At 39.8% G+C, this 14,812-nt stretch overlaps 1 protein-coding gene across 2 annotated transcripts in view; it reads left to right on the forward strand.

Moving 5' to 3' along the window:
* KLHL12 (kelch-like family member 12) overlaps nt 1-8,095 on the forward strand; it is a 53,587-nt gene extending 45,492 nt beyond the window's left edge. Inside the window, exons 11-12 of one of the 2 annotated variants that reach the window (XM_006834122.1) lie at nt 7,478-7,664; nt 7,820-8,074. In XM_006834122.1, coding sequence (XP_006834185.1) covers nt 7,478-7,664; nt 7,820-7,946 — 314 coding nt within the window. In that variant the 3' untranslated portion in view covers nt 7,947-8,074. Of the gene's footprint in view, nt 1-7,477; nt 7,665-7,819 lie in introns of both variants that reach the window. The other variant, XM_006834123.1, reaches the window with a different exon arrangement.
* The last annotated feature ends 6,717 nt before the right edge of the window (nt 8,096-14,812 follow it).

The raw sequence follows: 14,812 nt of genomic DNA on the forward strand, positions 1-14,812 counted from the left end.
TCCTGCTAACAACTACAATTGAATCATAAAAGCCTATCAGCATCATCCTCCGTCCCCTTTAACCAGATCCAGCTGGAAATGGGGAAAACTATCCACTTGGGATTCTACCTTACCCTCCTTGTTCTGAAACAAAGCACACTCATAAAAGCTTGTAAGCCTCCACTTTTTAGCTTTTATAGCCCCCATTTTTGGTCACCAATGTCTAGATTGCCCATCCGTATCAACCCAGTACACTGAGAAAACAAGCTTATTCCTTGATATGAAGAATCCTTCCATTCCAGTTGAAATTTTGAGCAATTACATCCATAAGCAAAGGTCCAGTTCATCAAATTGTAGCAATATATACTTGCTCAAACTATCACACCTCTTTATCTTTATCTGGTTGAATTCTGGTAAGATAGCCATCAAAGCTAGGTCAAATGGGTACTAGCTTCAAGTCTGGAAGTTCATTGCACACCTCTATGCACTTCAAACCAGCTGTCCGCTTCACTCTCATCCCTAGCCCCCATTGACTAGGTCGGTGCCTATGGGCTCAGGAATTCACACATCTCCCTAAACTTCAGACCATCCAGGCCTTCCTCTTCTGTCTCATCTTGAGGTCAACAGTTGTGAATGGAACATGGCCAGACTCAGCCCAAGTCTTCAGTGCTGCATTTCCCTCACTTTCACTCACAAGTAGACCCAGGTGATCACCAGCAAGTGTACTAGACTGCTTGCAGGTTCTCTTTGAGCTTCAGTCTTAGGAATTTTCCCTGATTGTCTGATTTTTCTTGCCTTGATGCCTCCAAATCAAACAGATTGCTTGATACTGGCCGTGTTTTTGCTGATGATACTGAACTTCACCAGAGTCTCTGTCCACTGGTAGTTTGTTTGAGTAATGTGTATTTTATCAGGTAAGATCAATGTGTATAGTAACCAGTTAGATCATTGAAAATAAATATTTGTGAAGAATAAGTCCTTGGTTTGCAAAATTCTATCATATGATCTTTTAGCTTCATTTCTATGACAAGGTCATATTTTCCAGCTACCTATCCTTCCTCTGCTTCTAGCTTTTGCATTCTTACCACCACTACACATCTATCAATTTGTCATACTCTGGTGGGTTGCATGTTGCTGTAATTCTTGAAGCTGTGCCAGTGGTGTTTTAAATACCAGCAGGGTCATCCATGGTAGACAGGTTTCAGTTGAGGTTCCAGACTAAGACAGACTAGAAAGAAGTAGAGACAGACTATTTGTGAAATGTTTCACCACTGAAAACCATATAAATAGCAGTGAGACATTGTCAGAAATACTGTCAGAAGATGAAAGCATTATGAATAGCACCAGAACATTATCAGATACAGTGCTGGAAGATGAGCCCTTCAGGTTAGAAAAAACTCAAACTACTACTGGAAAAGAGCTACTTCAAAATAGAGTTGACCTTGCTAATATGAATGAGTTGAAGCCTTCAGAACCTTAGTTTGCTATGGGGCACAACTCAAAGTCAGGAGAATCAGCTGCAAACATTCATTAATAGTAGAAACATGGAAGTAAGAAATATGAAGCTAGGAAAATTGGAACGTGTCAACACATAAAAGATAGATAACCTAGGCATTAGTGAGCTGAAATTGACTGATTTTAACATTTTGAATCTGGCAATCCTATGGTTTCCTATTCCTGGAACAGCAAAGTAAAGAGGAATGGTATTGCAGTTGACATCAAGAGAGCGCTTCAAGATCTCTCTTGAAGTACAATGCTGTCTGCAATAAGATAATATCTATACACCTACAAGGAAGACCAACAGTTAATACACTATTATTCAAATTTACATATAATACACTAAAGCAGTGATGCTGAAATTGAAGAATTCTACCAACTTCTTCAGTGTGAAATTGATCAAACATGTCAAGATTTATTGGTAATTACTGGTGATTGGAATGTGAAGGTTGGAAAAAGAGGAAGAACTAATAGTTGAAAATATGGCCTTGGTGATAGAAATGATGCTGCAGATCACATGATAAAGTTTTTCAACATGATAAAACTTACTCATTGCAAATACATTTTTTTTTTTTTTTTGCAAGTACATTTCTTAAAACAACATAAAAGGAGACTATACACATGGTCCTCTCCAGTTGGAATACACAGGAATGAAGTTGACTACATCTGTGGGAAGAGATGATGGAAAAGCTTAGTATCCACCAAAACAAAGCCAGGAGCCGACTATGGAACTGATCAGCAATTGTTCATATGTAAGTTCAGGCTGAAATTAAAGAAAATTGAAACAAGTCCACGAGAGCCAAAAAATGACTTTGAACATAGCCCAACAAAATTTAGATACCATCTCAAGGACAAATTTGATGCATTAGACATGACTGATCCAAGACCATAAAAGTTGTGGTGTGACATCAACATTATCATCCTTGAAGAAAGCAAAAGGTCATTAAAAAGACAGGAAAGTAAACAATGACCAAAATGGATTTCAGAAGAGCCTCTGGAACTTCCTCTCTTGCATTGAGATATTAAAGCAAACAAACAAAAAAAATGATGGAGGAGAACAAACAAGATGGCAGATCAGGTAGACTTGCAGTGAGGAGCTCTGTCAGCAACAACACAGAATACCGGACCAAGCAGGTTCAGGGGATGGTGCCATAACTCTGAACCACATATAAAGGAATATTTAGAAGGTTGGAAGACTTACAGCTAGGGGAATTTGTAGAGAAGCAAGAAATCCAATGCTTTCTAATTCAAGACATGCAGCTGCTCCTGGAGCCACCATCTTTGGAGAGACCGAGAGGGAAAAGGATCAGCAGCCACGGACTCCTGACAGAACCACAGAGATAAAGGTGTGGACACTTACTATTTTTTTCTTTTATCTGTTCACTGGTCTCTTGCTGGCTGCAAACCACCATTCTGGTGACTAGAGGGGTTGCCTGAGCGAGGGTTCTACTACACATGCCCACAGATCTTGAAATTTAAAGTTACAGTTTCCATTTAAAACCAAATAGCAGTGCAAAATGGCCACAGCCGACCCTGAACTGTTTTATCACTAGGAAAAAGGCCTGAATGGGGTTCTAGAACTTGCCCAGTGAAACAGGCCTCTTGCAAAGCCTTTGCAGAGTATAGGTGGAATCCTGAGTCCCAATCAGAACCTTATGAAGTGGGACATTACAACTAGCAAGGACAAGCAGACCAGCCTGGAATAGCTAGAGCAACAGAAGATGCATCTTCAAAGAAAGATCAGGAAAAACCCCAAAACAAAAATGTCAACATGACTGGCTACTACAAGAATAAGCAAGCTGTTTGCCAGGAAGCCATCAAGGCAAGCAATCAAGTTCCTTCAGGACAAACTCCCCTCTAGGACTGATACTCAAAGGGAATACATGAGCAGGCATGTAAGCTTGCTGGCAACCACATTGGTCTACTGGTGAGTGAAAGGGGTGGGGGAAGGCAGCAATGAAGAAATGGGCTGAATTCAACCACAGTCCATTGACTCCCGTTGACCTAGAGATGAGAGACAGAAGAGGAAGGGCTAGTTGGTTCAAAGTATGGTGAGACTTGTGCCCATGGACAAGGACATAGCCATAGAGGACTAGAGCTGAGAGTGAAGCATCCAGATGATATAAAGTGAGGGGAGATGCACAAGAACACCCAAACTTGCAGACAGTACCCATTGACCTAGTCTTGATGGCTTGATAATCAGAACTCGACTAGAGGAAGATTACACACACACACACACACACACACACACACACACACACATTTTTTGGGGGATAAAGGAAGCGAGGGTAAATTGCTACAATTTGATGAACCTGACCTATATTCATGGAGGTCGTAACTCTAAATACCAACAGAGAGGGAAGGAGTCTTCACATGAAGTATCAGTGCTATCCCCTTTGTACAGAGGGTAGATAAGGACGGACAACTTAGACATTGGCTACCTAAAATGAGGGGGCAATAAAGGCATGAAGTAACTGGCTTACAAGGTTTCAAGAGGGAGTTTAAGAGTATGGGGGCAGGGAGAAAGAGTCCCCACTGAATTGTTATCATGATTAATTGTGACTGTCACAATTGTAAAGGTAGAAGTTTTATAACAAACACAGGGGAGTGGTTAATTTTACAGTCCAGAAACAGAGGACCCTAGGACCATCAAGGGAGAAGAGCACAAGCAGAATGCGGAACCTTATCCAGAGAAGCAGCAACAGAGGCAGAGATGGGGTCATGGCTAAGGACTCTAGATTCATGGGAAGAGTGGCACTAAGAATTGGTGGCCAGGAAGCACTCTTGCAGAATGTGCCCTTTGGAGGAGTGAATTATTATATATGCCTGCATGGTTTTTTTAAAAAAAGCTAAAGTGAATAGAGAGAAATACTGTTAATTGATGGGACACGGAGGGTTTATAATCATTGCAATGAAAAAAGGTGTATGATTTGTTGAATGTAAAACTGATGTTCTGCCCTGTAAACTTTCACTCAATACACAGTGAAAACCTTAAAAAAAAAACCCAAACAAACAGAAAAGAAATGAGGAAGTAAAAGCTGAACAGAAAATTTCAAAGGACAGCTCAAGAAGACATCGTCAGGTATTAAAATGAAATGCACAGTGATCTGGAGTTAAGAAAACCAAAAGGGAAGAACATGGCTCAGTATTTCTTAAGCTGAAAGAACTGAAGAAAAAAATTCAAGCTTCAAATTAAAATATTGAAGTGTTCTATGTGCAAAATACTGAACAATGCAGAAAGCATCAAAAAAAGAGTCACTGTACCAAAAAGAAATGGTTCATGTTCAACGATTTCAAGAGGTAGCATATAATCAAGAACCGATGGTTTTGAAGGAAGAAGTCCAAGGTGCACTGAAGACACTGGTAAAAAACAAAACAAAACAAGACTCTAAGAATTGATACATTGAAATCTTTAAACAAACTGATGCAGCACTGGAGGCACTCTCCATGCCAAGAAGTTGGGAAGACAGCTATCTATTTAGACAGCTGATTGGGAGAGATCTGTATTTGTGCCCATAACAATATCACTTGCAAGTAAAATTTTGTTTTTGTTGTTAAGTGCTGTCGAGTCTGTTCTGACTCATAGCAACCCTGTATAGGGTTTCTGAGGAGCAGATGGTGGGTTGAACGGCCAGCTTTATGGTTTTTACATTATTGTCCAATGCATTATTCTATATCACCAGACCAGGACTTCAAAATTTGACTTAAGATAATTCAAAATGACTTAACAGTACATCAACAGGTAACTAACTGCCAGAAATTCTTGCTGGACTCAGAAGAGGACTTGGAACTAGGAATATCATTGCTCTTGTCAGACAGATCTTGGCTGAAAGCAGAGAATACCAGAAAGATGTTTATTTTGTACTTTATTGACATTCAAAGGCTTTTGATTATGTGGCTTATGACAAGCTATGAATAAATAACATTGTGAAGAGTTGGTATTCTAGAGCACTTAATTGTGCTGATGAGGAACCCATACATAGACCAAAACCCAGTTGTTCAAACAGAACAAGGGCTCTCTGAATGGTTTAAAATTAGGAAAGGTGTGAGCCTGCATTGTACCCTTTCACCATACTTAACTCAGTCTGTATGCTGAGCATATAATCCGCAAAAGTGGATTATATGAAGAAGAAGGTGGCATCAGGATTGGAGGAAGATTCATTAACAACCTGCAATATGCAGATGATGCAACCTTGCTTGTTGAAAGTGAAGGGACTTTGAAATACTTACTAATGAAGATCAGAGACTACCATCTTCAGTATGGATTGCACCTCAATGTAAGGAAACAAAAATTCTCACAATTGGATCAGCAAATAACATTATAATAAATGGAGAAAAGACTGAAGTTGTCAAAGACTTCACATTGCTTGGATCCACAATCAAGGACATCATGCTTAGTAAAGTGGAGGGTCAGCATAAAAGAGGACCCCTCCCCAAATGAGACGGATTGCACCATGGCAGCAGCAATGGGCTCAAGCATAACAATGACTGTGCGGATGGTGCAGGACCCATCAGTGTGTAATTCTGTTGTGCATAAGGTCACTGTGAGTCGGAGTTGACTCAACAGCACCTAACAATAATCACCAGTAACTATCAACACATCTTGATTGCATGTTTGATAAATTTCAGACTGAAGTAGTTGGTAAAATTCTTCAATTTCTTCATCATTGGCTTTAGTGGTTATCCTATCACAAACAACATTATGCTTCAAGATAGCTCTTGAATATTCTTTTTGATGATGAATGTGGCACCGTTCCTCTTCAGTTTGTTATTCCTGGCATAGTTAATCATATTTTGTCTAACTCAAAATGGCCAATACCTATCCATTTCAGCTCATTAATACCTTGGTTATCAGTCTCTCTACATTCCAGTTCAGTTTTGACAACTTCCAGTTTTCCTATTTTCATATGTTAGACATTTCACATTCCAACTATTATTTGATGTTTGCAACTGTTCTCATTTTAAGTCATGACTCATCAGCAAATGAGAGTCCCAAAAGCTTTGCTCCATCCATGTCATTAAGGTCGACTGTACTTTGAGGAGGCAGCTCTTCCCCAATCATATTTTGAGTGCCTTCCAACGTATAGGACTCATCTCCCAGCGTTATATCAGCCAGTATTCTGTTGCTATTCATAAAAATTTCAGTGGCTACTCTTTTGGAGATGGTCTGCCTCTCCTTCCTATTCTTATTTTGGAAGCTCTGCTGAATCTTTCAACTATGGGTGACCCTGAAGTATTTGTAGTACAAGTGGCCTAGCTTCCCAGCATCACAGCAACACGCAAACCATCAGAGTAAGGGAAGCTAACAGATTAGTGGTGCATTTAATACTTAGGGAGCTGTTGCTCTTCCCTAAGAAGTTCTTGAAATAGAGTAAGCTGAAATATAAGAGGAAGCATTATTCTAGTTTACTTCCTGTAGATAAAAATTGCTCCAGAACCATAGTCATAATACCTTTCCTTCCTTCTACCTTTTTCCAAACTTTTTATTATGAATTGGATAAGGTTTATAGAGCAGATCATCAGTTTTGCATTCACTAATTCGTACGCATTTTGTTTCATCTCACTGACTGCAATCCCTTCAATATAACATCACTTAGCCCACTTCCTCCTTGTGTTTCCTATTTCCATTCCTTCTTTCCTAACCCTTCTGAACTGTGGCCTTAGATAAATGCTGCCCTTTTGACCTAATCAGGTTGATTTTTCTAAAGTGTGTTCCTTTCACCTCTGGTGCCTTCCGTTTTCACTCCTTCCTTTTCTCCTAAAAAGAGGAATTGGACTTTGAATTAATGAAGGTGAATATTTATTTTCTCATTTCACATCCTAGCCAAAAGACTTAGAGATGGGATAGTCCTGTGGTGGACTAGGTATTGTAGGTGTTCCCAGCCTGTTCACTTGCCTCAGCTACCCTAGAATTGACCTTGTCATCAGTGGCCTGTCTTGTTTCTAGAATTGAGTTCCTAAGCTCAGTAGTGTTTATTTGCCATCTATTCTCTTTCCCCAGGTGCAGGAGTAGCGCTGCTGAATGACCATATTTATGTGGTGGGGGGATTTGATGGCACAGCCCACCTGTCTTCCGTTGAAGCCTACAACATTCGTACTGATTCCTGGACGACTGTTACTAGTATGACCACCCCCCGATGCTATGTAGGGGCTACAGTGCTGCGGGGCAGACTCTATGCAATTGCAGGGTAAGGATTTAGAAACCAGGCTAGAGTCATCTTAGATCTAGGGCAAGAGTCTGTGATCTCTCTGGATGGAGACAGTAACAACCTTGACAAAGGACTGGTGTGGAAAAGAACTGAAAAAAAAAAAAATTTTTTTTTTTTTTTTTTTTTCCACTCAGATATGATGGGAATTCCCTGCTGAGTAGCATTGAGTGCTATGATCCTATCATCGATAGTTGGGAAGTCGTGACATCTATGGGCACTCAGCGCTGTGATGCGGGTGTGTGTGTTCTTCGAGAGAAGTGACCATTGTGGGAGCATCATCCAGAGCTAGTGACCAGTCTAAGGGACAGTTGTGGAGAGAATCAAGGATCCTTTCCAGAATGTCTATTTCTCACTGTGTGCAAAGGGTGATTACAGGCACCAGTGCGGTGATGATTGTACTTATTTGACACTCCCCCTCGCCATGGTAGTTATCCCTGAGAAGTCTGGGTAACAGACACTTGTGGAAAGAGAATGCACATTGAATGGATATGGGAGACCATGAACATCTCTTCTCCATGGTCTGGGAGCACTTTCTCTTGTCATGTGCTTGGGAGAATTCATATATATTGTGCTTCTTGTATTTCTGAAAACTAAGGTGAGTATGGCCTACTCGATGTGTGCAGTATCCAGCCTAGGTGATTGGAAGGATATCAACTTGAATAAGCTTGGTACACTCCCAAGTGTTTTGTTTGTTTTTTTCCCAGGAACAAATGCCTTTTCTAGTCTACATGTAGCTAAGGGTAACACAGTTCTGTTCTGGAGAAGAAAAATAGCGGGAGAGTCCTCTGAAAACTTAGAGTGTCAGGAGAAAAGAGTTACCCGACACTCCTTTAGGAGACAGGTTTGATGTCTGAGGCTAGAGAAACTATGTGAAATAAACTGTGAGTGAACGTGGAACACCATTGACGATATCACCTGAGAGAGTGAAATGGGTGTATTTGAAGGATCTTTTTATTTCCCTAAGTTCTTTCCAAACTAGAGTGTTTTCACATCTTGACACTGGAGACCATCATCCGAAAGAGTAAGAGAGAACAAATGTTGTGATGAGAGGAGGTGGCATAAATGTGAGAATTCAGTATGCTTGGACATAAACTAATAGTACCTGTGATTTTACAATCGTTTTAATCCCTGCCAAGCTTCATCTAACCATGGCAATACTTGCCTTCATTGGGTGAGAAACTTCCTTTCTTTGTTGAATCAAATACTACTACATTGTTACACTTCCATATTATTTATTTTGGGACAGGGTGGTGGCAGCAGCCTAGTAGTTGAGGTACCTGATTAGTACCCCATTATTTTAAGGGCACACACTTCTACTAAGGAGTGGTTTTTACTGCTGTGTGGTACATCTAGTTCTTTTCCTTTTATAGGTTTCCTTACTTGTCCTTAGAGTGGATTTTATTCATCCTTGTACAATCAGTTATTATCCCAGAATAATCAAGGAGAACCAAAACTCTTGTTCGTTCCATTACGTCTGCTATCATTATTTCTGAGCAGCCATTTAAGGCTCCTCTGTGTTGTGGAGTGAAATTTTTGCTTTATCGGTATAGGGTGTGGGGGATAATAACCTAAACAAAGATGCACTTTCCCTTTGCTTTGAAATTCCATTTTTTCCCCTTTCTGCAAGATGTGTTGACCCACAGAGTTAATTTCCTTTGTATTTTTTTAAGAAAACATTAAAAAAATCACATGTGTCAAATGTCTAGGAGAGTGTGTGACTCATCAACAGATATTTGGGGTGTAGGGTGAAGGGGAGGCAGTTAGGGATCAGCTGTAGGTCCATCACTTCCATCTTTTTATCCTGTGTTCGCGGATTAGGACTATTTCACGTTAGATACAGCTCAAAGAGAGTTTCTTTACTGTCATGGAGAGTCTCATCAGTAAAATGTTTACCTGGATTTACCATTTCAGTTGAACTCCTTTTTTGGGAGTTTACCTGAAAACTAAGGAGAGAGTAAAGCAGAGGCAATCCTAAATCGTTTAGCACCCCACTTGAATTACAGGATTCTAGTCACTGTGGTAGTGGTAGTGGTTATGTGCTGTGGAGTCGGAACGGACTCATAGTGACCCTGTGCAGGGTTTCCGAGGCTGTAAATCTTCACAGGAGCAGAAAGCCTCATCTTTCTCCCACGGAACAGCTGGTAGTTTCGAACTGCTGACCTTGCGGTTCGCAGCCCAATTTGTAACCACTACGCTACCAGAAGTCACTATAGGTAGCCCTTTTTGTTTTTGCTTTGATTTATAGCATGTAATATAAATAGCTATACAGAAGTCCTGAGAAAACTTCAAAACTCCCGATACTCCCAGAGCAAAGGGAAGGAAGAACAAAAGAAAGTTATTATTACTAAAGGTATCTGCCCGCCTTTTTATCCATGTACTTTATCAGGTGAATTCTGCCTGCTGATGAAACAAACCAGCCTATGGAGCATGTGGTCTGTGCCCTCTCAGGAAGAGACTCAGGGTGGCTTGAAGGGGAGGCAGAGAGGGGCTGGGTAAGAAGTAGCTACTAGACTGTTTCTAGTGCTGACTTCTCGTTCTGAGCTTTAGAAGGTAATTTCCAAGTATTTCAGATAAAACATTCACATTTCAATGCTCTAGAAAAATCAATGTGTAAAACTCCTTCCCTTTTCCACTGTTTTCCTAGTTTTACACACTTTTCACATGCCCATACACATACACCGAGGTGGTTGCTCCTGGAGTTCTTTATTAGAAACCAGCCACTTGGTTGCTGGACTATAGGCCCAGCATTTCTTGGAGCTCTATCTCCATGTGACTTGGCATCATCAATCTTTCTCTGGATATTGGAGTTTAACAGCGCAGAAACTCTAGGTCCAACAGACACACATGGTGCCTGGCTCTTGTTTCTTGATGGTAGTAGGTCCCCCTCTGCTCTCTTCTCTCTCCTTTTCCCTTTGTAAGATAAAAGATGTGCGGGTCACACCCCTCGGGAATTCCCTTCCATTTGCATCAGTTTTGTGATGGGATGATAATCCTTTTACTGGTTTATCACATCATGGTGAATTATCATGTAACTCCCAAAACACTGAGAATCAAATCCAACCAAGTTGACACATATGGGGCAGGGGGTTGGTGTTCAATCTATGACACCAACTAGGAAAGATACCATTTATCTTCTGCCAACTCCATCACAAATTATACAATGAGTTTCTGATGTCTACACAATTCTTTGTTCCAGATGCATTCTCACACCTTTCATTCTCTCTGCTACCAGATTTAAGCCTTTATCTCTTACATGACTTCAGGCTTTTATGTTGTGCATGGATTCATGGAGTTAATGTTGTTAGGTGCCCTTGAATCATTCCAACTCATAGCAAACTGTATAATACAGCAAAACACTTCCTGGTCTTGTGCTATGCTCACAATAGCTGCTCTTTGATCCCACTGTTATAACCTCTATGGAAATCCATCTCCTTCAGGTCTTTTTTTTTTTTTTTTTTTTTTTGCTAATCCTGTATATTAACCAAGTATGGTGTCTATCTCAAGGGACTTGTCCTTCCTGATAACATGTCCAAAGTATGTGATACAAAGTCTCGCTATCCTTGCTTCAAGGAAGCATTTTGGCTGTACTTCTTCTAGATAGATGTGTTTGTTCTTCTGGCAGTATATTCCGTAAAGTTCATGAACATCTTAATTCAAATGCATCAATTTTTCAGTCTTCCTTATTTATTAACCAGCTGTCACATGCTTATCAGGTGATTGAAAATATGGCTTGAGTCAGGCCCACCTTAGGCTTCAAAGTGACTTCTTTGCTCTTTAACAGTTTAAAGATGCCTTTTGCAGTAGATGTCCCCAGTGCAATTCATTGTTTGGTTTCTTGACTGCTGCTTCCATGGGTGTTGATAGTAAATTTAAGTAAAATGAAATCCTTCTTGCTTTCTGGTCCAGTTGTGAGGATACTTCGTTTTCTTTACATTGAGGTATGAGCCATACTGAATGCTGTAGTCTCTGATCTTCATCAGTGAGTGTTTCAAGTCCTCTTCACTTTTAGCAAGCAAGGTTGTATATTTGCATATCACAGCTTGCTAATGAGTCTTCCTCCAATACTGATGCCACATTTTTTTTTTATATAGTCCACATTCTTAGATAATTTCCTCAGCATACAGATTGAATGAATATAGTGAAAGGATACAAATCTGTTACACACCCTTCCTGATGCCAACCAAGCAATATCACCTTGTTCTGTTCTAACAGCTGCTTCTTGGTCTACGTGTAGGCTCCATGTAAGCACAATTACGTGTTCTGGAACTAACTAGTTCTTCACAATATTATCCATAATTTGTTAAGAGCTGTACAATCAAATGCCTCTGCATAGTCAATATACCACAGTTAAGTACGTTTCTGGTAGTCTGTGCTTTTAGCCAGAATCCATCTGACATCAGTGCAGCTTAAATTTCTTCCTTCAATACCATCACTTGTTAGTCATATGATAATTCACAAAATAGTTGAACATCAAACAGTTCCTTTTGGTATAGTGACTCTGTTTTTCCCTCCTCTTTTGATGTTTCTGTATCATTCAGTATTTTTACCCATAGAATCCTAAATAGTGCAACTCAAAACCAAAAGAACAAGAAAGAAACAAAAAAACAGCCACTGCCATGGAGTAAATTCTGACTCATAGTGACCCTATTAAGGGTTTCTGAGACTAAATTTTTACAGGAGCAGACTGCCTCATCATTCTCCTTCAGAGCTACTAGTGATTTTGAACTGCAGACTATTTAGTTAGCAGCCCAATGCCTATCCCACAGCCCCACCAGGACTCTTCAAGGCATAAATATTTTTCTTCAGTTCTTTCAGCTTGAAAGATGCAGACCATATTCTTGCCTTTTGGTTTGCTAATTCCAGTTCTTTGCACATTTCATTATAGCACAACTTCCTCCTTTTGAGCTTCCTTTTGAAATTTTCTGTTTAGGTTTTTTAATTCATTGTTTTAATACACCACTGTTTTAAAGGACAGAACTAGAAATAAACTCAACAAAGATACAGATGATTTCAACACAATCAACCAACTTGACCTCATAGACATATACAGAACACTCCACTCAACAACACAGCACACATTCTTTTTCAGTGCACATAGAACATTCTCCAGAATAGACCATATGTTAGTCCACAAAGCAAGCTTTATTCAATACTTTTTTTTTTCAAGTTTTTTTTTTAAAAAACATTTTGTGAATTGAGTGAAGAGCAGATTATCAGTTCCACATTCAACAAACCATACACTTTACTTCATTACATTGTTGAAGTCCTCTCCATATACCAACAGTTAACAGTATTTACCTCTATTCATTTAACTATTGCATTCCTCCCTGTGCCTCCTGCTTTCTTCATCTTTCCTCTGCTAAACTCTCTCTTGTATATTGCCTGCCCTGTCAACTCTGTTAACATGTGTCTGTCCTTTAGTGCATGAATAATTCCCCCTTTCCCATTCCCACCATAGGTTGTTTTCTTTTATCAGGAAGACTTTTTTTAAAGACTTTTTACAACGTGGATTTCATTATGTTTACCCTTTCATGATTGACTAATTTCACTCAGCATAATGCCTTTCAGGTTCAACCATGTTGTTTGATGTTTCAGATTCACCATTGTTCTTAAAACATTTTGCAGTATTCCATTGTGTGTATGTACCAAAGTTAATTTCACCATTCTTTTGTTGTTATCTCTATCTTTTTGATATGTCTCTTGTAGACAGCATATTAAAGGATCCTGTTTTCTTATCTATTCTGCTCTTTGTCTTTTTTTTTTTTAGTTTTTATTGTGAATTGAGTGAAAGTTTATAGGGCAGATCATCAGTTTTATATTCAACATCATATACTTTGTTTCATTACAATAATTATGAACCGTTCCATGTACCATCAATTAACAGTATTTCTCTCGATTCATTTTAGCTCTTTTTTTCTTTTTTTTTTTAAACATTCAGGCATATATAATAATTTGTACCACCAAAGGGCACATTCTGCAAGCCTGCCTCCTGGCCACCAGCTCTCAGTCCCTCTCTTGCCATGGATTTAGAGTCCTCAGCTGCTCCCTCTCTCCACATCCCCATCTCTGCCTCCATCTCTGGTGTCACTATTTCTCTGCATAGGGTCCCGCATTCCGCTTGTGCTCTTCTCCTCCATTGATGGTCCTAGGGTCCTCTGTTTCTGGACTGTAAGATTAACTACTCCCCTAGCTTTTGTTACAAAACTACCTTTACAATTTTAACAGTCACAATTAGTCATGATAACAATTACTATTAAATCATTAGAATCTTATCCCCATCTCTCTTCACCAGACCCCTCTAGACAAGATGAAAACTATTCAATGAGGACTCTATCTTCCCCTACACACTCTTAAAATATACTCCCTCTTGAAAATTTGCAAGCCAGTCACCTCATGCCTTTATCACCCCCTCATTTAGGTAGCCAATGTCTAAGTTGCCCATCCCTATCTACTCTGTATACAGAGGGGATCACATTGATACTTGATGTGGAGACTCCTTCCCTCTGTGATATTTTGAGCTACTACATTCATGAGTATAGGTCAAGTTCATCAAATTGTCAAAATTTGCCCTTGAGTTAGAATCAACTTGATGACAGTGAATTTAGTTAGTGAAATCTGGTTTCCCAAGCAAAACTTAAAAGCTGACAAAACCACATCTAATCCAGGGAAAAGACAGGATCAATATCTGGTTGCACTGTCTTCTTTTGTTGTTGTTAGGTGCCATTGAGTTGGTACTGACTCATAGCAACCCTGTGCAAAAACTGACTCATAGAAATACTGCCTGGTCCTGGACCAACTTCACAATTGTTGCCAAGCTTGAACCCATTGATGTTGCCACTTTGCCACTCCCTCTCACTGGGGGTCTTCTGCATTTTCTCTGACCCTCCACCTTACCAAACATGATATCCTTCTCCATCAACTTGTCCCTCCTGACAGTATGTCCAAAGTATGAGAGACAAAGTTTGGCCATCCTGGCCTCCAAGGAGCACTCTGGCTGAACTTCTTCTAACACAGATCTGTTGGTTCTTTTGGCAGCCCATGGCACTTCCAGTATTCTCCTCCAACACCATAACTCAAAAGCATCAATTCTTCTATGGTCTTCCTTATTCACTGTCCAGCTTTCACAT

Source organism: Chrysochloris asiatica, unplaced genomic scaffold (genome assembly GCF_000296735.1).
Source record: "Chrysochloris asiatica unplaced genomic scaffold, ChrAsi1.0 scaffold00009, whole genome shotgun sequence".
Taxonomy (NCBI): Eukaryota; Metazoa; Chordata; class Mammalia; order Afrosoricida; family Chrysochloridae; genus Chrysochloris; species Chrysochloris asiatica.